At 44.4% G+C, this 27311-nt stretch overlaps 1 protein-coding gene across 3 annotated transcripts in view; it reads left to right on the top strand.

Annotated features, from left to right (window-relative positions):
- CPED1 (cadherin like and PC-esterase domain containing 1) overlaps positions 1-27311 on the top strand; it is a 406802-nt gene that overhangs the window by 271130 nt on the left and 108361 nt on the right. For all 3 annotated transcript variants that reach the window (XR_012801651.1, XM_075599939.1, XM_075599938.1), the window contains exon 16: positions 5011-5148. Coding sequence is in view for 2 of the 3 variants with exons in the window: in XM_075599939.1 (XP_075456054.1) it covers positions 5011-5148 (138 nt within the window). In the remaining variant the exon portion in view is untranslated. The remainder of the gene's footprint in view (positions 1-5010; positions 5149-27311) is intronic.

Below are 27311 nucleotides of genomic sequence, written 5' to 3'. Positions count from 1 at the left end.
TACTCATAATCTCAACTTCCTAAATAAAGTGGAAATCCTGCATGTGGAAAAAGATGAAGAATATGTAATTACATTGATTTTACTTGTAGAAGAAACTTGAGAGGTTTGGAAAGTTCTGTACACTAATTTATTTTGGTGAATAATTTCATCTATGAAATAACCTAATGTTGGTCACCTAAAAGATAATTAATACAACAGAGAACTCTTGCTTTAGTCCAGGACTAAAATTGATAAGGTGCAATGAAGGGACCGGGCTATTAATGATACACATACAGAACATAAACATAACCCCTCCTCGCCTGCACTCGCCACCAACAGGTTGATCAGAAAGGGTTGGCTGCACTGCTTATCTCCCCCTTTCATGATGCGTCCGTCAGATTTGCTGCACCGGCACCAGCTCCTTCAAGTCCCAGGTGCTTCCGCACCACGTTGGGGCCGCGTCGTTGCGTCACTAGGTTCCCACGTCGTGATGTCACCATTCTGGCATCCGGCACCACAGACAGATAGGGGGGAGCAGGGAGGATGATGTTGCTCTATCAGACCTCACAGCCGTCTCCTCGAGCTCTCCTTCATACGCAGTACCGCCCCTGATACTCCCACTCTAGTTGGCCGAATGCAATCTGTGGGAGTATCAGAGGCGGTACTGCGTGTGAAGGAGAGCTCGAGGAGACGCTGTGAGGTCTGATAGGGGGGAGCAGGGAGGATGATGGTGCTCTATCAGACCTCACAGCGTATCCTCGAGCTCCCCTTCACACTCAGTACCGCCTCTGATACTCCCACAGATTGTATTCGGCCAACTAGAGGGGGAGTATCAGCTTGTAAGTCAGCTTCAATGCTATATATATATATATATAATGTTAACGAAAAGAAGACAGCGCGGCTCCCATAGCATAATACTGTATTTTAATGGTTAAAATGGTCATGCATGTGAATCAAGAACACTTACAATATGTGCTAAGATATAAAGCATTGTATAAAGTCCTGTTGTTCACCCAGTCGAGCCTCCGTGGATCTCTGCTGTCTGTGGAGTCCAACACTCTCTCCTCATGGATGACTGAAGGATGCGCACGCACCCGTCCTCTCCCTGAATGGGAGTCTCGCGAGAGTGTGTCTCCAATGTAGCAGGGTATGGACACGGCGGTCAAAAACTCCCTTGGTACAGTCCTAAACACAGAGACACAAAAACGGCTCAGCAGCAGGGCGGACAGAACTCCTCAATGTTGCACGGTGAAATACATATAAATAAATGAATAAAAGACAGTGCCAGCTGTTTCCCTACGCGTTTCTCCACATAGTATAGCTTTATCCCCTGAGGAAATTACTCTAACGATGATATGATGGGTATATATACCCACTAGATGGCTAAGCACATTGGAAACACCTGAATATCAATGGTAATCATTAACTCTTAAAGGGCTGGTGAGAGAAAGGGAGGGGTAAAAACAAAAGGACAACAAGGACATAAAACATACATTACAGTAAATAAACCATGTGGAAAGAAAAAATGTGCAAAAAGCGCTAAAGTTTAAACACCAAAGTGATGAAATATAAAATACCTTTACCATAAAGTTAGGCTGCCTGGTACCTACTGCTAGTACAAACAGAAAATACGTGAAAGAAAGAAAAAACCTGGCGCCAAATAATCAATGTATAGTCCTGTATTCCTCCTTGACAGACCATGAAACGAGAGAAAAACAAACAGACACAGATCATAATGTAACTCTGTAGGGTAAACCAGTACTGCACTACAAATCACAAACAATGAGACACCTAGTGACCATTAAAATAAACAATTTATTAAAACTAGAACTATGCTATAAAATTGACATGAACAAACACAGAGAACAATTGGTCATCCGGGGTGGAAAAATCAGAGCCCTACTTATAATCAGCAGGGAATATACACGCGATGTAATACCGGAGTCCTCTCGGCGCAGGTGATGTCCTTGCAGAGTTGAAGCTGGTTGGTAGGGTGCACAGCACAACAGCATGTGTGGCCGGCTCCCCTCGCTTCCTCCTCCTGGTTCCTGGTTCCCAGGCTGTCTCAGCGCATCCGCGCCCTTAAAGGGACAGTGGATGCGGTCTGATCTCCGGGAGCTAAGAGAACTAAATGCTCCAGAGCAATTGTCCAAAGAGACTGTTCAATGTACAAACAACAAAGTGACTGTGTCACCTGCCTACACGCGTTTCGTAGACGTTACTATACTTCCTCAGGTAGCTCCTGAGAAAGTAGAGTAACGTCTACGAAACGCGTAGAGCAGGTGACACAGTCACTTTGTTGTTTGGACATTGAACAGTCTCTTTGGACAATTGCTCTGGAGCATTTAGTTCTCTTAGCTCCCGGAGATCAGACCGCATCCACTGTCCCTTTAAGGGCACGGGCACACTAGCGCGCGGGCGCGCTGAGACAGCCTGGGAACCAGGAACCAGGAACCAGGAGGAGGAAGCGAGGGGAGCCGGCCACACATGCTGTTGTGCTGTGCACCCTACCAACCAGCCTCCGTTACCAGCACTGTCCCTGTGAGTACCTGAAGGGAGTCTTTGGACGTGAGTCACGGCGTGGCAGAGCTTCAACTCTGCAAGGACATCACCTGCGCTGAGAGGACTCCGGTATTACATCGCGTGTATATTCCCTGCTGGTTGTAAGTAGGGCTCTGATTTTTCCACCCCGGATGACCAATTGTTCTCTGTGTTTGTTCATGTCAATTTTATAGCATAGTTCTAGTTTTAATAAATTGTTTATTTTAATTGTCACTAGGAGTCTCACTGTTTTATGTGATTTGTAGTGCAGTACTGGTTTACCCTACAGTGTTACACTATGATCTGTGTCTGTTGGTTTTTCTCTCGTTTCATGGCCTGTCAAGCAAGTGTGCGGATTCCGTGAGGAATACAGGACTATCCATTGATTATTTGGCGCCAGGTTTTTTCTTTCTTTCAAGTAAATAAACCATGATTCTAACAAACATCTATACATACAAGGTGGTACAACTCCATATAGGCAAACCTTGGGTATAATAAAGATGGTCTAGAAATAAAGATGAATATGGTCTGACAGCCAGTCCAACACTACTAACCCCTATATTCCACAACCCTGAATTTCCCCCAGGCTGGCTCCCACAGAGACTCAATAAATTTAAGACGTTAAAGTTGATGGTAGCTGACGACTTTGTAGATAACGGTATAATTCTACCACTCCAGGCGCTGGAGAAGAAACACCAAATCATAAATATACCAGTGTTTAGTTACCTCCAAATCAGGCACTACCTGTAATCAGTCTCCAAAGATTCGGCATTCAAACCTTTAACAAATTTTGAAAGACTGTGTAGGAAAGGATACTACTGTAAAGGGCTGATTTCAGAAATATATCTGGGCCTGGCGCAATCAGCGGGTTGTTCCCAACATAGCTATATGATCAAATGGGCAGAAGATTTGAATACAGAGATCGATAGAGAAGACTGGGAGGACATTTGGGAGGTAGCTGCAAAAACGTCAATATGCACCACTATCAAAGAGAATATTTATAAAATTCTATTTCATTGGTACCTAACCCCGAGCAGGCTGGCCCAGATCTTCCCCGGGTCCCCGGATTTGTGCTGGAGGGGATGCGGGCAAAAAGGAGATACACTGGCGACACACTTTATTCGAGCTTGGCTAGTCCCACGAATTCGGGTATACCCGGGTGTATTGAGGTTTGTGACTGTTTTCTGCCCGAGTGCATTGAGTTATTTTCCAAGCAGGGATTGAAGCATTTTATTCCCGCTGGCTGCAATACTGCACAGTATATATATATATATACTGCAATACAATTCATGAATTTATGCCATCTGGTAGACACGCGAAGCATTGCAGCCTATTAAATCCTAATCATTATCATTTAACAGATCAGCCGCCCATCAGCCAGGCATGAACCCAGGCTGGGAAGGCAAATGCAACGGGGCTTGTCAGAGGTGAGGAGTGGCGCATTCCAGGTATCTGCCAGGTACATACCGGGTATTTGCTCGAATAAAGTGTGTCGGTGCAGTATGGTTCATATTTGGTGGAGTTGTCCAAAAATTCAGGTATTCTGGGTCATGATACAAACATTGATCAGAGAGTACCATGGGGTGGATGTTGAGGATGAACCGCTGACCATGGTGCTGACCAAACCAATAGATGAATTAGGAATGGCAGAAAGTAAGATGATAACTCATGTAATGACGGCTGCCCGCTGTGTTATTGCGGCTGCCTGGAAAAAGGTTAATGCGCCTTCTAGGCAGACGGTCCTACGGAGACTAAGGGAAATAAAGATGATGGAGCTCCTCACAGCACAGTTGAGCCAGAAAACTGACAAATTTCACAAAATTTGGGAAATATGGCCAGGAAACTAGGGACCCTATAGAAATAAATACAGAAAGACCAGACAAATGGGCTCGCCCTCCCCCCCCTTCCACCCCCTGCCCTCCTTCTTTTTCTTCTTTTCTACGTTCCTCTCTTTCCTTTGTTAAGCTCATGAGAGACGCCTACGGAAGCGGCTGCTTCCCTAACACAACCGGAAATAAGAAGACAGACCACACTTATTAAAAAAAACGTGTTATAGCAAATATTTTATTTCAGTAATGATGACGAACTGTTAATGTCCTTTGTTGTATGGACAAGTGACACTGTTAAAACATCACATGTATTCCAAGACTATATATTTGTTATGTCTCTCCAAAACAATAAAAAAAATTGAAATAAAAAAAATAAAGATGGTATAAAATTAAATTATGTGATGTGTGTATGATATATATATATATATATATATATATATATATATATATATATATATAGATAAAAATCGATAAATATGTGTATTAAAAATATATATAATGGACGGGACGTCCCGAGAGCTTCTCAAGGGGCACTATGCCCTACCCCCCCATCCTTAGAGTTGTGGGGGTACCCATTGACGGGGCGTACATATCGCCCACTCATTCTCTTTTTCTTTTTCTCCTCTATCCCCCCCCATCCTTCCCTACCTACCTCCCCCAGCCCACGCTAAACAGAGACAAAACCCAACTGAGCCGAATGGAAAGTCCAGACACTGAGATTCCACAAAGCAACTACGCACATCACAAGAGGAGCTCTGAAAGCAGGTCCCCCCTCCATCGTGGGAAAATGGAGGGAAAGGTAGGACGCACTACACACCCCAAAACCATAAATGGCTCTTAAAATGACACTTAAATTAATATCCTTAAATGTTAGAGGGTTAAATTTGACCACCAAAAGAAAACTTGCCCTCCAAGAGTTAAAAAAAACAAAAGGCGACATACTGTTTTTACAGGAAACGCATTTCAATACTACGACCCCCCCAAACACCTTCCAGAGTTTTTTTCCACAGGCGTACTATGCGTCATGCCCCACAAAAAAAAGAGGGGTAGTGGTCCTATTTAAGCATACTGTCAAATTCTTGTTAAAACAAGAGACTGCTGACCCAGAAGGGAGATACATTATCCTACAAGGTACCCTGTCGGGAGTGGATGTCACTCTTGTTAACATCTATGCCCCAAACGAAGGCCAGGCCAAGTTCTTAAGAGATCTATGTGACCTTATCGACCCCCAAACTCGAACTACATTGTTACTAGCAGGAGATCTAAACATGATAGCAATGCCGGAACTAGAAAGAACAAGCCCCAAAGGGACTCCACATCCCCGTGTCGCGGAAAAAAATGCCAGAGAATTTAGACAGATAATGAAGGAGTTCTCCCTGACAGACATTTGAAGGGCACAGCACCAGGGGCAGCGGGACTACTCCTATTTCTCCCCCCCCACACCAAATCTACTCAAGGATTGATTATTTTCTGGGTACTAAAGATATCTTCCAGGCAACCTCCCAGTCAGATATAGGATCAATATCTTGGTTGGATCACGCCCCGGTCTCACTGACACTCTCCCTCCCCTTCTATAGAACTAACCAATACAATTGGAAACTGAACGATTCTCTGTTAAACCAAGTCGATGTAGAAATAGAGATTAAACAAAAACTCAGAGAATACTTCACGCTGAATAAGGGCTCTGTAGAGTCACCAGCAATATTATGGGAAGCCCATAAGGCGACAATCAGAGGGAATATCATCTCCATAGCATCACATAAGAAAAAAATTAAGCAAAAACTCTATAATGAGCTAGCGGAGAAAGTCCAACTTTTGGAGCAGAAATATAAAACTAATCCCTCAAAAAAACTATTCAAATTGCTAGATAAAACCAGATCTGAACTTAAGCAGACCCAAATGGATGAAGTGGAGAGGGCGTTGCGGTGGACCAAATAAAACTATTACGATAAAGGTAATAAAGCCGACCGATTACTCGCCTCCAAATTGCGAGGTATGAGAGCTAAATCCCAAATATCAGCTATTTTGACAATCAGGTACGAAGACGCTTTGTGAGACGCAGATGGCGAACGAATTCTTGGTCTATTATTACAAATTATATAACCTAATTTTCCCAAAAACAAATCATCAGACGCGGAGGTTATCTATACATACTTGGAAGCGTGTAAACTCCCGACACTTTTGGAAAGTAACCTCTCAGACCTAAATAAAGAAATCTCCCTAGAAGAATTGATAGATGCAATCGCCCATTTAAAACCCAGCAAAACGCCAGGCCCAGATGGATTCTCCAATCGGTTCTACAAAAAATTTCAGTCTGTTCTAGCCCCGTATCTACTTGATATGTTTAATGCGTTTCTGGAAGGAACAGTCATCCCACCATCTATGTCTAAAGCTAATTTAGCAATCATACCAAAGGAAGGGAGAGACCCACTACAGTGTGGTAACTATCGCCCCATCGCCCTCCTTAATTTGGATCAAAAACTGTTCAGCAAAATTCTTGCAAATAGACTGACCCCCATACTCCCAAGCCTAATACATATAGATCAAGTCGGGTTTATATCCGGCAGACAGGCCTCAGACAATACTAGGAAAATTATAGACATAATCGACCATGTACATCTCTCATCCACGAAGGCCATCCTGTTGAGCTTGGATGCGGAAAAAGCATTCGACAGGATTAGGTGGGACTTCCTAGACCAAACACTACTTAAATATGGATTTCAGGGCCCATATCTAGAAGGGGTCAGAGCCCTATACAGATCTCCCACGGCTTTAGTGAAACTCCCAGGAGGAGACTCAAACCCTATAAACATAAAGAATGGTACTCGACAGGGATGCCCCTTGTCTCCGCTTCTGTTTGCTCTCTCTATCGAACTCTTGGCAGCAACAATTAGAGACGAAAAAAACATAAACGGAATTGTAATAGGAGAGACAATCTACAAAATATATCCTTATTTGCCGACGACATTATCCTAACTCTCGCCAACCCCTTGATTTCACTCCCGAACTTACATTCACAACTAGATAAATTTAGCAAAATCTCGGGATATAAAATCAACATGGATAAGTCGGAAGCATTGAACTTAACTCTATCAGATCCTGAAGTTAAATTACTACAAGCAAATTTTAAATATAGGTGGAACTCCACAAAGATCAAATACTTAGGAATCCAAATAACAAGGGAGTATAATTCGCTATACAAACATAACTACCCACCCTTATTTGAGAGGCTAAAAAAGGACCTCCAGAGCTGGAACGAATACCAGATATCTTGGTTAGGAAGAATAGCCACGGTCAAAATGAATATCCTACCAAGGCTCCTGTATTATTTCCAGACTCTTCCTATAGATATTCCAATGCCGGAGCTTAAAAATATGCAAAACAGAATTTTCCAATTTATCTGGCAAAATAAAAGACCCAGGGTAGCTAGATCTATTATGCTAGCCCCAAAAGATTGCGGAGGCTTGGCAGTCCGGATATCATTAAATACTATTTGGCGGCCCAACTCAAACAAGCAATAATGTGGAACAATGATCCAACCACCGGTTGCTGGGTGGGACTTGAGTCTACCTATACGAGACCTCTCTCTCTCCCGGCCGCTATGTGGACCGAGAGGGGAGGAGAGACCCTCTTGGAAACATTAAAACTGGGAGCAATGAAATGTACATGGCGGATATGGTCTAGAAATAAAGATAAATATGGTCTGACAGCCAGTCCAACACTACTAACCCCTATATTCCACAACCCTGAATTCCCCCCAGGCTGGTTCCCACAGAGACTCAATAAATTTAAGACGTTAAAGTTGATGGTAGCTGACGACTTTGTAGATAACGGTATAATTCTACCACTCCAGGCGCTGGAGAAGAAACATCAAATCATAAATATACCAGTGTTTGGTTTCCTCCAAATCAGGCACTACCTACAATCAGTATCCAAAGATTCGGCATTCAAACCTTTAACAAATTTTGAAAGACTGTGTAGGAAAGGATACTACTGTAAAGGGCTGATTTCAGAGATATATCTGGGCCTGGCGCGATCAGCGGGTTGTTCCCAACATAGCTATATGATCAAATGGGCAGAAGATTTGAATACAGAGATCGATAGAGAAGACTGGGAGGACATTTGGGAGGTAGCTGCAAAAACGTCAATATGCACCACTATCAAGAGAATATTTATAAAATTCTATTTCATTGGTACCTAACCCTGAGCAGGCTGAGCCAGATCTTCCCCGGCTCCCCGGATTTGTGCTGGAGGGGATGCGGGCAAAAAGGAGATATGGTTCATATTTTGGTGGAGTTGCCCAAAAATTCAGGTATTCTGGGTCATGATACAAACATTGATCAGAGAGTACCTAGGGGTGGAGGTTGAGGTGGAACCGCTGACCATGGTGCTGGCCAAACCAATAGATGAATTAGGAACGGCAGAAAGTAAGATAACTCATGTAATGACGGCTGCCCGCTGTGTGATTGCGGCTGCCTGGAAAAAGGTGAATGCGCCTTCTAGGCAGATGGTCACACTCATAGCGTAAAAAGGTATAACAATATTTATGGAGTAAAGGATTTAAAATGCGCACTCACAAACATAGCTTAATAAAAAGCAATTTTGAGTATAACTCAGCCAGCCCGACACAGGAACCCGGTACCAGATGACTTCAGTGTCCGGTGTAGATTCACTGCAGCAGCCTCTATGGACGCCTCCGCAGCCCGGGGAACACGAGGGACGCCACCTTCCTCTCAATCCGGCGTCACACAGTGAGTTCTCAGCTCCAGGTATCTCGAGAACTCAGTGACGTCAGTGGATATAGCCGGAACAAGTTCACATACGTGTATTCAGTGGACGGCTGAGATAAATGTTTCCAAAGAAACAACACATGCTATAGCTGGCTTGTGAGTGAATAATTATTAAAAAAGGAACAATACACCTCCACCAAACACTCTCTACGCGTTTCGTCTCAAAAGAGACTTCATCAGGAGTTAACAGTACAGGTGAGGAACATAGTATTTATAGTTAGATGAACCAATAAGAACATAGAAGACTACTAATTGCTAATCAGACACACATGGTCAATACCATGATCAAATTAACCCCCATATGTTCCAAAACACATACGGGCCAGATAGACCAATAGTACTAGAGAAAGTGACCAAATAGACAGATACAAATAATAACATACAATTTAACAAATAAATTAAAATGCATATAAGTACTAAAGCAAGATCTAATATAGCATAATAATATATTATAGCATCATTGGCTTAGTATTGTACTAATGTAATAAATAGATGTTAGTAGAGAAATATCAAAACTCCACATAATTGGGGTCAATAAATCTCCACTGGATAGTACATATAAAGAGATAATGACTAAAAGATTCAGAGAGATCAGAGTACAAGAGGGGGGAGGGGGAAGGAAAAAAAGGGGGGATGGGGGGGGGGGAATAAAATAGAGTGAAACCAAATATTGGAACAATAGCATGGCGAAGGATTTTGGATCAATGGTGGTCACGCAAGCAAAGCTGGTACAGCCATATATAAAATGTGTTTGTTTTGTTATTAGTTGCATATCTAAACCACTGTCATAAAGGGACAATCAAACACAACATCTGAAACAGTGTGGTAATGCATGTGCCACCACGGAGGGAGCGAGGTACCTCGCTCAACCCAGACCTCCGTGAAAGCACTGCACCCCACAACAGGCATGATGGGTGTCATTTAGACTACTGTACTGATGTCTATTGTATCATTGAGACCCCCTGGACACAACGTACCAAGTACATATATCCAGTAGGTCTCCCTGACACATAATTCCTTGAACCTATCACCATCCGAAAGGGAAGGTGAAATGGCCTCGATACCAAAGATGGACAGAGAGCAGGGATCCTTATTGTGTATACTATCAAAATGCCGTGATAAGCAGTGTGACTGAAGACCGTGTTTCACATTTCTACGATGCTCGAGAAATCTGGTACTAACAGTCCTTGACGTGTGGCCCACATATTGTAGACCGCAACGACAGGTAATGAGATAGATAATATAGGTACTCAAACAATTTATATAATGTTCATCTCATGTACAGAACCATTAGCAAAAGATTTGAAAGATTGAATCTTACTTATATGCCCACAAGTAATACATCTACTCCTGCCACAGGGGAAATTTCCCCTTGTAGGAGTCTTGGTGGATGTTGTAGATTGTAGATCAATAATAGGCTTAAGTCTACTTGGGGCAATCATGGTCTTCAGACACCTTGCTTTTTTAAAGACAATTGGAGCTCGTGGTGGCACCTTAGGGCCTAGAATAGGATCATTCAAAATAATGCTCCAATGTCTATTGATAATATGTTTAACCTGATAGGCCAATTTGTTATATTTTGTGATAAATTTAGGAAATGAATGTGAAGGATTCCCGCTTGATCTGTCCATCGCTGAATCAAGGCCAGCAAGATCAGATCTGGTCCTGGACCTCTCAAGTAGGGCACTCCTATCAGTAGATTTAGCATCATCAAATGCCCTCTGCACCACCGTTCTGTCATAACCCTTTTGTAGAAACTTATTCTTTAGAGTCTCTCCTTGGGCACAGAAATCCGAGTTCAAAGAACAATTCCGGCGGATCCTAAAGAATTGGCTTCTTGGAACGTTATTAAGCCTCTTTTTATAGTGGTTGCTACCGTACTGCAGGTACCCATTGGTGGAGACAGGTTTAAAGTGTGTTTTACTATGTATCCTCATGTCCGACTTGTCAATGAACAGCTCAAGATCTAAAAATACCATCGTATCTGGATATATGGAATGGGTGAATTTTAACCCCATATCATTGACATTAAATGATTCTAATATGTCTTTCAGCTGGCCCCTTTCACCATCCCAAATAATAATAATATCGTCAATGAAACGACCATAGAATACCAGACCCGCCACCAGCCGAGCATTGCCCCAAACATGGATGTTCTCCCACAACCCCATGAAGAGGTTCGCATAGCTGGGAGCGAATCTGGTACCCATGGCCGTTCCATGGCCGTTTTTTCTTCATGTTGATGTGGCTATTCATATAATGGTTTATGTTGGCGCCGTTTTTTCTTTCTGTTGTGCTATATATATATATATATATATATAGAGAGAGAGAGAGAGAGAGAGATCGAGATCTATCTGATATGCACGCAGCCCTCTCTCAGTGACCTTGGACATGTACTTCATTTAAATTTTTCAAGGCTTGAATTCTGGATTTCCCAAAACAAAACTGTATCTATTGTATTTGGGACCAAAGCTACATTTCTAAAGCTTCCAAAGACAAAGCTACAGATCAGAACCAACTCAAACACCCTTCTAGCCCCTGTCACTAGTTTTAAGTATCTGGGAATTTGGCTTGACTCCCATGTAACATTTGAGTTGCATATTGATACTCTGACCTCCAAAACCTAAGCCAAATTAGGTGTACTTTATAGGAACAAATCCTCCCTACACCCGCTGGTCAGTAAGCGCTTCGTACAGCAAATGGTAATTCCAATTATAAAAAGAATAGAGGCTGGGGCGCTCCCTTATTTATTAGGCTTGTGGTGTGGCCTGTTTTGTGATGTATAACCAAATATAGGGTAGTGTATACTTGCCCTTGTTGTTTTCTGCAGCTGGACCTGTAGAGAAGATAAAGCCCGGAATCTTCTTGGAATTGCAGTAGAATCGGTGGATTGGTCAGCGCACGGGTTTTTTGCTCACAAAATGAAAAGAGAAGATAAGGGACACGTGATTAGTGTTTAACCAGACAAAACATCATCCAATGATATAGGGTGGTCTTCTAGAATAAATAGTAAAATGCTTGAATAAAAAATGTTTGAATAAAAAACTTGGATAAAAGCCTGAATGGAAAGCTTGGATGGAAAGCCTTTATTAAAAACTACTTCATATGTTTTAAAATGTTTCTAAAATGGAGTTCTGTGATTGATGGTGGGATAAGAGATGTAAAATAAGAAATGCAGGGGGGTGGTGGCTGATGATTAGCAGGCTCTTGCGCAGCCTGCTGTCTAACAGGGATAGTGATGCTGATTTGGCAGTATTACTTTATCAGAGTCTTATGCAGCCTGCTGTCTGACAGGGATAGTGATGCTGATTTAGCAGTATTTGCTTTATCAGAGTGTTACCAGAAGCAATGGCTTCCTCCTCCTTCTAATGGAGGTGGTATGCGATTCTGATTATTAAAACAAAGTGCCTGGTGAAGCGGTGACTTCCTCCTCCTCCTTATGGAGGTGGAATGTAAGTGACTTCTCTCCCGGGTGCCCGATTTAGAGAAAAAAGGGCCGAACACGGTGAGTGGGTGAAAATGAGTTTATTAAGTGCATAAAAAACAGCAAACAGGAAAAAACACTTACGATACAGCTTGGGCAACAGCCCAGCTTCAGCCCGATCGTCCGATCACGCTCCTCCGACCGGTGTGTCCCCCGTGATCGCGTCCGATGGCGGGACCGGAAGGGGAGGGCTTACCGGATGTCAACAGGCTGGCTGGGTCCTTCAGGTAATGGGCTCCGGCAGGGCTGAAGCTGGGCTGTTGCCCAAGCTGTATCGTAAGTGTTTTTTCCTGTTTGCTGTTTTTTATGCACTTAATAAACTCATTTTCACCCACTCACCGTGTTCGGCCCTTTTTTCTCTAAATTGGGCACCCGGGAGAGAAGTCACTTACATACCACCTCCATAAGGAGGAGGAGGAAGTCACCGCTTCACCAGGCACTTTGTTTTTAATAATCAGAATCGCATACCACCTCCATTAGAAGGAGGAGGAAGCCATTGCTTCTGGTAACACTCTGATAAAGCAAATACTGCTAAATCAGCATCACTATCCCTGTCAGACAGCAGGCTGCATAAGACTCTGATAAAGTAATACTGCCAAATTAGCATCACTATCCCTGTTAGACAGCAGGCTGCGCAAGAGCCTGCTAATCACCAGCCACCACCCCCCTGCATTTCTTATTTTACATCTCTTATCCCACCATCAATCACAGAACTCCATTTTAGAAACATTTTAAAACATATGAAGTAGTTTTTAATAAAGGCTTTCCATCCAAGCTTTCCATTCAGGCTTTTATCCAAGTTTTTTATTCAAACATTTTTTATTCAAGCATTTTACTATTTATTCTAGAAGACCACCCTATATCATTGGATGATGTTTTGTCTGGTTAAACACTAATCACGTGTCCCTTATCTTCTCTTTTCATTTTGTGAGCAAAAAACCCGTGCGCTGACCAATCCACCGATTCTACCGCAATTCCAATTATAACTATGGAGACATAGTATATGGTACAGCACCCCAATCTCACTTTAGCAAACTAGACACCCTCTACAACTCAATGTACCGCTTTGTACTACAACGTAATTACAACACACCATGAGACCAGACACAAAGTACATTTTTCGTGTCCTGCCTTCAAATAGTTTCTGGGCAAGCCACCCACCTATCTGAATAAACTCCTCACCCCTACAGTAAAGGAAAGATGATGGCGATCACTGCATGATGGAACTCAGCCAGCTGTGGTTAAGATCAGCTTCATTTCGAAATGCTGCACATTACAGAGAGAACCTCTGACGCGTTTCGTCCCGACGTTGGACTTTAGCAAAGAGTAATATTCTCTCAACAGACAGGCATCTTAAGTAGGCAACCCATTCCCCTTATTGGTCAGATAATAATAAGACACAGTGATAGGCAATCAGCTTGATCATGCTGAAAAGCCAGGGATAGAATCAAGATTGCTCAACACAGGATGCCTGTACTTTGACAGAAAACAATTTAAAATGACATACATACAAATAGAAATAAAACAAAAATATAATACAAATATTAAAAACAAAGAAAGTAACGGGAAGCATCTATAATATAAAGACAACACAAAAATTAAGTAGTGTGAAATAACCCTAATAAATGATAAATTATAATAACATATTTAAAATATTAAATAAATGAAAATACCACAATTTAACCTAATAATATCTACAAACCATAACGTGATAGTGAAAAAAAAGGAAAATTCAAATTGAATGTTCCACTCAAACAAAAAATCCAGAGAGAAATATAGTCCCAATAGAAGATCTAGGGAGCGTCTTTGCAGCTTTAAGGGGAGTGGTATAGCCAACCACTTTTGGAATCTATGAACAAAAAACAAACAAAAGTGCAAGCTCCATAGCACGTAACGGAGTAAAAAAATAACAGAAAAAAGAGAATAGGTGCAAAACAGCGCTAGAATTATAAATATAAATGTTCAGGCAGCCAGGTGAAAGACTGGTAGTACAACCAGTCAGGGGAACAAATGAAAAAAAGAGGTTTAACCGGCGCCAAAAAAAGGGTAAATACCAGTCCTGTTATGACAGTCCAAATACAGTCCTTGGAATGATGAATGGTGATGATTCTCACCTCAGCAATGCATATATGAAAAAGAGAGAAAGAAAGAGAATAATGGTGCAGTAAATCAACACAGGAGGGGGAAGGAAGGGGGGGGGGGGGGAAACACAGATATTAGCAACAAAAACAACAAACAGAGCATACAAACATGAAACACAAGCACGGCCTAAAAAATAATACAAAGCTTATTTATTAGCGTGGACATGTGTATTAACCGCATCCGGAGGGGCAAAATTGCAACCCTACTTACGAAATGCTGGAAAGGTACAGGCAGATCTGCTGTAAGCAGCTGGGCTTTCAGGATGGCGACCGGAGCACTTGTGCTGGCGTCTACACGTGACTGGGGAATCAGGCGGATGTCTCCGATGCCGAGGCCTCTGGGCGGACGTGACGTCACCCCCGTTGTGTACTCTCCACCGGCTCACAGGACTCCAGTCCTCCAGTCCTCCTTAACAGCCGCAATGTCGCCGTACCTCGGTTAAAACACTTGTAGGAGACTGCAGAATTTCTCCTTTGAAACTGCAGACTGTACCACAGTAAAAACACTCTAAAACTTGGAACTTCCCGACGCGTTTCGTACGCATGCGCGTACTTCTTCAAGGGATGTGCTTGTCTGATAGTCTCTAGGATATATATACCCTTAATCCAAAGTCCTGATTAGTTAATTGGATAAGTGGTATTAACCCCAATTTGGGCTAATAGACAACAGCACATAGACAAAGGCCTATGCTAATCTACATACATAACAAACATACAACATTAATTTGGGATAACAGAAAAGGGAGAAAAACGTTAAAAACATTTAAAAAACATTTAAAAAGACATTAAAAAGACATTAAAAATATATACAGTGGCAGAACAGATAAATGACTTCAAATGATTATAAAAAGGCTTTGAGTTCAAAATCGATGTTCATTCCTTTAGGGGAGAGAGTTTTAAGTTCATATATCCAGTAAGCCTCACGTATACTGGCCTGCTGGAGTCTACTCCCCCCTCTAGGGTTAACATCAACCTGCTCTATTGCCTGGCAGATAAGACCCTTGGGATTCTTATCATGGTACAGAGAAAAATGGTGTGAGACACTATGTGTCACTAAGCCCCTTCTGATATTGTAAATGTGCTCATAGACACGTCTCTGGAAAGTTCTCCCTGTTCTGCCCACATATTGCAAGCCACAAGGGCATTGCAATAAGTATATAATGTATGTGGAATGGCAGTTAATGAAATTGTATATGGGGTAACTCCTATTAGTAACATTAGATGTAAAAAAATTTTGAATTTTTACTAAATGAACATGCTACGCATTTTGCACAGGTGAAGAAACCTTTTAAATTCCCTCCTAGTTTCTGCTTTCTTTGGTTCACTGGACAACTAGGGGCTAGTTTGGATTTTAAGTTATTAGCCTTGGAAAATATAATGTTGGCTTTTTTTGGAAGGATATCTGCCAATACTTCATCTTGTAATAAAATAGGCCAATACTTATTTATAATTTGTTTAATTTTTGGCGCCATCTCATTATATTGAGTGATGAACGCTACCTGATTGTGATGTTTATTTATTATTTCCTTTTTTTTAGCCTCATGTTGAAGTAAAGTGTCTCTATTAATCACATTGACCTGATGGAAAGCCTCATTTAATTCAAACTCATTATATTTTCTATTAATAAATTTATGTTTTAGATCTTCTGCTTGTTTTTTAAAAATCTCGTCTTCTGAACAGTTACGTTTAAGACGTACCAGTTGTCCCTTTGGAATGTTTCGCAGCCATTGTGGATTATGGTGACTATCCGCGCGCACATAGTTATTTGCCTGCACAGGCTTGAAAAAGGTTTTAGTGTGCAATATATCATCTTTGACATATATGTGGAGGTCCAAAAAATCGATGTGTTCAGTACTAAAACTACAAGTGAATTTTAAATTAAGGTGATTGTGATTTAAATAAGTGCAAAAATCATTTAAAGAATCCTGAGTGCCTGACCAAATTCATGGACAGTTGGGAGGAGGAGTTTATTTGGAACAACTGTCCTCTAGGGGCAGACCTGGTGCTCTGGCGGCGCTACATTGATGATGTGATTTTCATTTGGTCAGGCACTCAGGATTCTTTAAATGATTTTTGCACTTATTTAAATCACAATCACCTTAATTTAAAATTCACTTGTAGTTTTAGTACTGAACACATCGATTTTTTGGACCTCCACATATATGTCAAAGATGATATATTGCACACTAAAACCTTTTTCAAGCCTGTGCAGGCGAATAACTATGTGCGCGCGGATAGTCACCATAATCCACAATGGCTGCGAAACATTCCAAAGGGACAACTGGTACGTCTTAAACGTAACTGTTCAGAAGACGAGATTTTTAAAAAACAAGCAGAAGATCTAAAACATAAATTTATTAATAGAAAATATAATGAGTTTGAATTAAATGAGGCTTTCAATCAGGTCAATGTGATTAATAGAGACACTTTACTTCAACATGAGGCTAAAAAAAAGGAAATAATAAATAAACATCACAATCAGGTAGCGTTCATCACTCAATATAATGAGATGGCGCCAAAAATTAAACAAATTATAAATAAGTATTGGCCTATTTTATTACAAGATGAAGTATTGGCAGATATCCTTCCAAAAAAAGCCAACATTATATTTTCCAAGGCTAATAACTTAAAATCCAAACTAGCCCCTAGTTGTCCAGTGAACCAAAGAAAGCAGAAACTAGGAGGGAATTTAAAAGGTTTCTTCACCTGTGCAAAATGCGTAGCATGTTCATTTAGTAAAAATTCAAAAAAATTTACATCTAATGTTACTAATAGGAGTTACCCCATATACAATTTCATTAACTGCCATTCCACATACATTATATACTTATTGCAATGCCCTTGTGGCTTGCAATATGTGGGCAGAACAGGGAGAACTTTCCAGAGACGTGTCTATGAGCACATTTACAATATCAGAAGGGGCTTAGTGACACATAGTGTCTCACACCATTTTTCTCTGTACCATGATAAGAATCCCAAGGGTCTTATCTGCCAGGCAATAGAGCAGGTTGATGTTAACCCTAGAGGGGGGAGTAGACTCCAGCAGGCCAGTATACGTGAGGCTTACTGGATATATGAACTTAAAACTCTCTCCCCTAAAGGAATGAACATCGATTTTGAACTCAAAGCCTTTTTATAATCATTTGAAGTCATTTATCTGTTCTGCCACTGTATATATTTTTAATGTCTTTTTAATGTCTTTTTAAATGTTTTTTAAATGTTTTTAACGTTTTTTCTCCCTTTTCTGTTATCCCAAATTAATGTTGTATGTTTGTTATGTATGTAGATTAGCATAGGCCTTTGTCTATGTGCTGTTGTCTATTAGCCCAAATTGGGGTTAATACCACTTATCCAATTAACTAATCAGGACTTTGGATTAAGGGTATATATATCCTAGAGACTATCAGACAAGCACATCCCTTGAAGAAGTACGCGCATGCGTACGAAACGCGTCGGGAAGTTCCAAGTTTTAGAGTGTTTTTACTGTGGTACAGTCTGCAGTTTCAAAGGAGAAATTCTGCAGTCTCCTACAAGTGTTTTAACCGAGGTACGGCGACATTGCGGCTGTTAAGGAGGACTGGAGGACTGGAGTCCTGTGAGCCGGTGGAGAGTACACAACGGGGGTGACGTCACGTCCGCCCAGAGGCCTCGGCATCGGAGACATCCGCCTGATTCCCCAGTCACGTGTAGACGCCAGCACAAGTGCTCCGGTCGCCATCCTGAAAGCCCAGCTGCTTACAGCAGATCTGCCTGTACCTTTCCAGCATTTCGTAAGTAGGGTTGCAATTTTGCCCCTCCGGATGCGGTTAATACACATGTCCACGCTAATAAATAAGCTTTGTATTATTTTTTAGGCCGTGCTTGTGTTTCATGTTTGTATGCTCTGTTTGTTGTTTTTGTTGCTAATATCTGTGTTTCCCCCCCCCCCTTCCTTCCCCCTCCTGTGTTGATTTACTGCACCATTATTCTCTTTCTTTCTCTCTTTTTCATATATGCATTGCTGAGGTGAGAATCATCACCATTCATCATTCCAAGGACTGTATTTGGACTGTCATAACAGGACTGGTATTTACCCTTTTTTTGGCGCCGGTTAAACCTCTTTTTTTCAGGAGTAAAAAAATAAGGTACATTTATTTAAAAAATCAGCAACCCATAAGAATGTGCACTTACAGGATTTCAAACATAACCATTCGTGGGAGAGAAATCTCTATTGTGGTCATCTGCGGTGGTAGGGTGAGTCCCAGGTTTGCAGAGTGGATGTAAACAGCCCAGGTTCACCATGAATTGGCAGCAAGATATAAAGGCATCCAATGCCTGCACGTCTTTTGCTCCCTCATACAATGATTGCTAACACTTGAAATTACAACCAGCCGGAGCGCAGGGAAGCCAGGGACTCCAAATTCTCAAGATGCTTTGCTAAAGTCCCACGTCGGGACGAAACGCGTCAGAGGTTCTCTCTGTAATGTGCAGCATTTCGAAATAAAGCTGATTTTAACCACTCATGGCTGAGTTCCATCATGCAGTGACCGCCATCATCTTCCTTTACTATTCGTTATACCTGGCTGGAGCACGCTGGCATCTTGCTGTATAGGGAGCCGTGTATCCCTCCCAGCTTCTGGTGCCGCCCCCTGGAGCGTGAGTAGCACCGGAGCGCACAGCTTGCTGGGACCTGTCCAGAGAAGCAGCAGCTACATACCTGAGATGACACCAAACACCTCGTGGCGTGTTCGTGGAGCAGGGACAGGTTTACAGGATGGGCAGTGAAGACATTGGGTCGGGTAAGGGCAGCAGGCTGTAGACTGCCGTGAGTTCATGAGGGAGGCATCCACGGTTGCTTCTCCTCTTGCCTCTATCTATTCCCTGCATACTAGCCCCCCACCCTGGTTTAGTCTGCAATTCACCCTCCTTATTACTTCATTATTCAGTTGTTTATCCTGCAGCAACATTGCCTACTTTTCTACATATATGCCAGAGGTTGCTTATACATGTAAGGATGTGCATATATTAAAGGTTCCGCGCTGTCAATTACATAGGCAGCGCCATATTGTCCCTGTTTGCCAGCGAAGTTACTGCGTACCAGTTGGGCTGCGCATGCGCGAGGGAAGCGCGCGAAGGGGTTGAACTATGAACTCTGATGGTGAGAAGGTCAGCTGAGGCTGAGGACCAATGGGATGCGAGACTGTGTATGCAGGAACCGGATGCGTGTGGGCGGTGGGGCAGAGCAGCAAGGGAGGTGAAGGAGGAGGTTGGCGGAACCTCGGGTGCGAGAGCAGAGGGTCAGTGACCCGTCTGCTTAGGTAGGATATGCCCACAGCCCCAGGAGTCTTTCCCCCGCCATCGTAGGGTGCTGTATTTGTAAGGACGCCCATAGTCGTCAGGGACGTTTCCCTTTAGTGAGGTTCATATGCGGAGCTGCGGAGTTGCGGCCGCCATCTTGGATTTCCCCGTCTGATGGTGCTGCAGAAGGGAGAGACGGCGCAAGGCTGGATTATCACTGGGGCCCTGTGGAGTGTCAAGGTCATCGTAGTGACCGGAAGGTATCCTTGTCTACACGTGCACCTACACCGGTCACCAGGCGCTGATCCCGCCTCCCACTAACTAATTGGGTTTCCTAAGAGAATTGCATATGGTACTATACTTTACTGGTTATGAGACATACTCCTAAGGAGAGCGGCAGAGTTGCTTATGTACAGGACACTATCCCAATAAGGTGTGGCCGAGCCACGTTGTGTGTGTGTATGTAAATGTTATATGATAAGTCTGCATATCATTTGTTATTGTGTGATATAAAAAGGTTGCTGTTGCATACTGCTGTTGTTAGGTTCTTGCTCAGGGCATAATCTCTATAATGGGGATCCTGGGTAAGTGGAGGCGCTGCACCACAAGTGATAAAGGTATACCCCCAGGCTCCCAATATGCGGAGGTTCAGAGCTCCTGAAGCCACAGGTTTATGCACCGTAGTCCCTTAGTCCAGACGTTCACAAAAAGGGCTACATTTGGAGGCGCTGCTGAGATCTTAGACCTGGGGTGCCCCCACATTTTTTTTTGTCTCTATTGTGCAACCAACCCACATCATGTCGGTGCCCTCGGCGCTCGAGGTGCGCAAGTGGGCCCAACGGCGCGGGATCCCCTTGAACCGTGTTTTCGCGCTGGGCCATGTCCCCGCCATGATCTCGTTAGGCACAGTGACCGAACAGGTCCGAAAGCTTCCTCTCCTGGACAATGCCCAAGTACAAGACCACTTTTATGACCATGACCAGACCTGGCGCCGGATCTTGTATGCCACTGAACAAGATATATGCCCCGAGGCTTTGCCCCATATACTGCTGCTGCCCGAGGCTCCGGGGGTGCGCTGCCCACTAGTCCAGGCGGACACCTCTGCGCCCCTGGCCACCTCTACCCCTAGGAGAGAATATGCTCCCACCACAGGTGCCGCGACGGGAGGCCCCGACCACTTCCCTGACAGTGGCCTACACCCTCGTTGGCCAGCCACCCTGAGCCTAGGCTCGTCGTCCACCCCGTCCGGCCTGCGGGCTGGCCTCAACCGCCTTAGCGTATCAAGATTGGACGCTTACCCTGCAGTCGGGGACAGCTTACCAGGAGACACCTCTATTCCCGCCATAGCCGCCGCTATCCACAACACCACCCAGTCGCTCCAGTACAGGAAGTTAAAAGCCTTCTCCGGCGAGAAACCCACGCCTCCAGGGGAAGTAGGGATAGAGGACTGGTTGGATCATACCGAACAGGTACTGCCTGAATGGACCTGCACGGACGCGGTCCGCAGACAACGCATAGTTGAGTGCTTACGGCCCCCCGCGTCCCATATGGTGCACTACTACCGAGATGACAATCCGGAAGCTGACGCGGCCGATCTTATCTACTGCCTGACCAAGGCCTATGGAGCCCCGGTGGACACGTACACGTTGATGTCCAAATTTCATGCGTTAACCCAGAAAGAGGGAGAAATGGTGTCCGATTTTCTCAGACGATTGCACCTGGACCTCTGGAATCTGGTGAGGAAAGGCGTATTACCAAGGATAGAAGCTAACGGACTACGCACCACTCAGCTGTTGCGGGGCCTCTTACCCCTACACCCCGTGTCGGTGCGGGTCAGTAGCTGCCTAACGCCTGGACAAGCGTTGTCGTTTCACGACCTAATGGACCGGGTTCAAGCGCATGAGACGGTGCTGCTGGGGCGTGACCTAGCCACCGGGAAGAAGCCCCAGCTCGGAGGTAAGGAGGCCAAGAAAGTGGAACCCAAAACCGATGCGCCTGAATCTGGGGACCCTGACCCCGAGGATGCCCCCACCCCCGTGACACCCAGACCTCGTCCCCCGACCAGGCGGAGCCCCCCCACCAGGAGAGACGAGGCTTACCTCAGCCAAATACAGTGTTATGCCTGTGGAAAGATGGGACACTTGCGGGCCCACTGCCCCACCTCACGAAGAACGTCGTCCCGACCGGCGCATTCAATGCCGTGCCAACCCCTGAAGGATGACCAGGCATCACCGCCTCCTCAGGGCTCCCGAATCGGCCCCGCCTCCATTATTCGCGTAGTTATCGAAGGCATCTACGCCGCCGCATTGTTGGACACGGGATCCCAAGTAACGATCGTATACCGGCCCTTCTACGACCAACACCTACATCAACTACCGTTGCTATCGGCGGATGCCCTGCGGCTACGGGGACTGAGTCATGAAGATTACCCCATAGACGGAGTAGTAAAGGTGCAGTTAGATATTCTCCAGCTGAATACTGGTAAACATCACCCCATGGAAGTGGAGGCCCTAGTGTGCCCCGAGCCGCAGGACCACCCCAGCGCCCCAATCATCTTGGGGACCAACGCTGACATTGTGCGCGCGGTATTCCGCCAGTTTTTGCAGGAAGCAGGAGAAGCCCCACTGCTGGCCCTGGCGGCCTGTCCCGCCCTTCAAGAGGTCTGCGGTAAAATTGCGACCGAGGAAGAGCATGGTGTCCTCTACAGCCAAGAATGGGGACTGACCCAGATTCCCCCGGGGGAAGGACGAATGATGGTCGCCGCTTGCCATTACCCCCGTCGACGGTCGGAGGATCAGCTCTTCACCTTGGAGAGTGTGGCCCAGGACGAACAACGTTTGGGCTACAAGGTACTAACCTCGGTCAAGGAATGGCCCGGGAAGATCCCGAAGCGCACCTGGGTATATGTGCAGAATATATCCCCGTACCCGATGACTATTGACCGGCGGCAGACGCTAGGGAGGATATACCCGGTAACTTCCGAGGAGGAGGCCTCGACGGAACTAGCTAGGAGCTCGCCGGCTACCATAGCGCCGGCATTGGAATTTGACTTTGGCGACTCGCCCCTCCCGGATGAGTGGAGGAAGAGGCTACAGGATGAGCTACACGACCGAAGGGGGGTGTTCTCCACTGGTGACATGGATGTGGGGTGCAGTCGCAGTGCCCACCATACCATCCGACTGAGCGACGCCACCCCCTTCCGGGAGCGCTCCCGCCGGCTTGCCTCAAAGGATGCTGACGAAGTGAGGGGATTAATCGACGAGATGAAAACGGCTGGCATCGTGCGGGAATCTCGGAGCCCGTACGCCTCACCCATTGTGGTAGTCCGCAAGAAGAACGGGACGGTCCGTCTATGTATGGATTTTCTCTGTATCGAGCCCGACAGTCGGGGAGTTAGTAATGTTCTTGTGATCACTGACCACTACACTAGGTACGCCCAAGCGTTCCCTACGAAAGACCAGAAGGCCGTAACGGTGGCCCGAGTACTATGGGAGAAATATTTCATTCATTATGGACTACCAAATCGTCTTCACTCCGATCAGGGCAGGGATTTTGAGAGTACCCTGATACGGGAGTTGCTCACTCTACTGAACATTGCCAAATCGCGTACTACCCCGTACCACCCCGAAGGGGATGCTCTGCCTGAACGGTTCAATCGCACTCTGTTAGATATGTTAGGAACCTTGACGAGCCCGAAAAAGACGGAGTGGAGTAAACACGTCGAAGCATTGGTACATGCGTATAATTGTACCCGACATGAGTCCACCGGGTATACTCCGTATTTCTTGATGTTCGGAAGAGAAGCCCGTTTACCGGTGGATGTGCGCCTGCGGATATCTACCGATGGGGTATCCAATAGGACGCACTTTCGATATGTCCAGCGACTAAGGGACAGTTTACAGCTGGCCTATAGATTGGCTGAACGGACGACTGCGAAATTGAATGCGGGAAATAAAAGGCGCTACGATCACAAAGTACGTCACAAGGAAATTCACCCCGGAGATGCGGTCCTCTTACGCAACTTAGGTGTTCCTGGGAAGCATAAATTGGCCGACCGGTGGCGGGAGGGTGTGTATGAGGTGGAGTCACAGATGCCTGGTCTTCCTGTGTACCGAATCAAGGATTCTGAAGGCCGCGTAAAGGTGTGGCATAGGAATCATCTGCTTCCCATACCTCAAGTAGGGACGGACGAATTGGAAATTCCAGCCACGCCCATAGATGGAGAAGTTGAACACACAGAGGATGGCCCAGAGACTGTAAAAATTGCCACCTCTGAGGATCCAATGGAAGGAACCTCTCAAAGGGGCCTTCCGGCCGTGGAGGCATCTCCCGAAGGAGCCACGGGTAAAGAGCCTTTTGGCCCGAACATTGATCAATTGACTCCCGTGAGTCAGCCTCTAGACCCCCAAAGTCCATGTTTTACACCCCAAAGAGACTGTGCTAATGCTGAACACCCCTCAAGGGTAGAGATGGAAATACCAGTTGAGACTGAGCACTCTGCAGAGGAAGATCAACCCCGCCGAAGTCAAAGAAACAGTCAACCTCCCATGCGAATGGCATATGATCAGTTTGGGGCACCCCATTATGAGGCTCAGCAGTGGGCTCGGCATAGGATGCAAGCTATGATGGTACTGTTTAATGAGATGTGTAACCTAATCTAGGAAGAGAGGGTTGTGTACATAGTTAATATATGTGCTTAGGTAGTCCAGCGGGGACGCTGGATTCTGGGGGGGGGAGAATGTAAGGATGTGCATATATTAAAGGTTCCGCGCTGTCAATTACATAGGCAGCGCCATATTGTCCCTGTTTGCCAGCGAAGTTACTGCGTACCAGTTGGGCTGCGCATGCGCGAGGGAAGCGCGCGAAGGGGTTGAACTATGAACTCTGATGGTGAGAAGGTCAGCTGAGGCTGAGGACCAATGGGATGCGAGACTGTGTATGCAGGAACCGGATGCGTGTGGGCGGTGGGGCAGAGCAGCAAGGGAGGTGAAGGAGGAGGTTGGCGGAACCTCGGGTGCGAGAGCAGAGGGTCAGTGACCCGTCTGCTTAGGTAGGATATGCCCACAGCCCCAGGAGTCTTTCCCCCGCCATCGTAGGGTGCTGTATTTGTAAGGACGCCCATAGTCGTCAGGGACGTTTCCCTTTAGTGAGGTTCATATGCGGAGCTGCGGAGTTGCGGCCGCCATCTTGGATTTCCCCGTCTGATGGTGCTGCAGAAGGGAGAGACGGCGCAAGGCTGGATTATCACTGGGGCCCTGTGGAGTGTCAAGGTCATCGTAGTGACCGGAAGGTATCCTTGTCTACACGTGCACCTACACCGGTCACCAGGCGCTGATCCCGCCTCCCACTAACTAATTGGGTTTCCTAAGAGAATTGCATATGGTACTATACTTTACTGGTTATGAGACATACTCCTAAGGAGAGCGGCAGAGTTGCTTATGTACAGGACACTATCCCAATAAGGTGTGGCCGAGCCACGTTGTGTGTGTGTATGTAAATGTTATATGATAAGTCTGCATATCATTTGTTATTGTGTGATATAAAAAGGTTGCTGTTGCATACTGCTGTTGTTAGGTTCTTGCTCAGGGCATAATCTCTATAATGGGGATCCTGGGTAAGTGGAGGCGCTGCACCACAAGTGATAAAGGTATACCCCCAGGCTCCCAATATGCGGAGGTTCAGAGCTCCTGAAGCCACAGGTTTATGCACCGTAGTCCCTTAGTCCAGACGTTCACAAAAAGGGCTACATACACAAACAGTCATATACACTTTTTAGAGCATAGGACACTTGGGGTTCATTCCCCTTTCCTTTTTTTCCTCACCCCTACAACACGCAGCACATATCACCTTAGATCTGACTCCCAAAAACTGTTCATGGTCTCATGGTTCAACAACAAATCCGGTCACTCTTCTTTTTCTTACCCTGCACCTCACAACTGGAACACCTACCAGAGACTCCCAAAACCGCCTCCAGTATAAGTAATTTCAAGACTTCAGCTGTCTCGTTTTAATCTTGTCTGTAACTGTTACATATGCCATAATCATACAGTATTATCTTTAACTGTCCATGAAATGTCTGTAAATGGAATGTAAAACCTGTGTTATTTCATGTATCCATGTATTGTCATCATAACTCTGTGCCAAGGACATACTTGAAAACAAGAGGTAACTCTCAATGTATTATTTCCTGGTAAAACATTTTATAAATAAATAAAATTATAGCTTATCATGCAATTCTTCCACTGCAGCAGGGGATAGACATGGTTGCCTGTCAGAGACATGCAAATGTAATGACAATTGTTTTTTTTTATTTGCAATACTACACTGAGAATTCCTATATTGTAATATATGAAACGATCACCTTGCCTTTCATGTAGATGTCTTCATTCTGTTAAATTTAACACTATCTGCAGATACATTTAGGAGGAAACACTGAAGCACTATTACTCCTAATATGTACATTTGTATCATTAGACTGATTGATCAAATAGATACATACAATAGCCAGAGGCTGCTCAGACACTTACAGATACGTTATTTGTATGGTAACAACCATAGCACTCAAGGATATTTAGAGGGACACTTTGTTTCCAGTGAGTGGGACTTTATCAAAAGCTATCAAGTAGCTTAGTGAAATAAATGTTGACTTTGAAGTGAATGTATCTCTTTCTAGTAGTAACATGGATGTTGCAAAAACTGTTACTTTACTAGATCAATTAATTATTTCCAGTCTGAGACAGCTGATAGTTCTATCAAGTCCTATTTAGTATAAAAACAAAATACATATACTGGGAAACTGGAGAAGTTATACCTGTAGTTTATTATTGGAAAGAGGGTGGGTTACATGTAGATTGACCTAGGAAGTAACAAACAATTGATATTAGTGGTACTAATGAGTAAACAATCTTGAATGTAGAATCACTAGTATAACCACACGTTTTAAGAATTAAGATGTTTAGAAATAGCTGTGTTTTTATTTCATAATATAAGTAAAGGTTAAGTCATATATTGTTCACTGACTGCTACTTATCCTGTTGGTAGTGAGTGCAGGAGAGTAGGGATTCTTTTTCTATTTTGCACATCACCTATAACAGTGTTTTTAAACTTTTTTTTTGGTTAAGGAAACTTGTAACTATATTTTGAAATTCTGCGGAACCACAGCCCTCTCTAATAGCGCGTCTGAAATCAGATGCATTGTGAGGAACCCCAACCCTCTCTAATGGCGCGTCTGAGATCAGCTGCATTGTAAGGAACCCCAACACTCTCTAAT

Source organism: Ascaphus truei, chromosome 5, assembly GCF_040206685.1.
Source record: "Ascaphus truei isolate aAscTru1 chromosome 5, aAscTru1.hap1, whole genome shotgun sequence".
In the NCBI taxonomy this organism is placed as follows: domain Eukaryota; kingdom Metazoa; phylum Chordata; class Amphibia; order Anura; family Ascaphidae; genus Ascaphus; species Ascaphus truei.
Note: the sequence above shows the minus strand (reverse complement) of the source record. Positions and strands in the feature narration are given on the sequence as shown.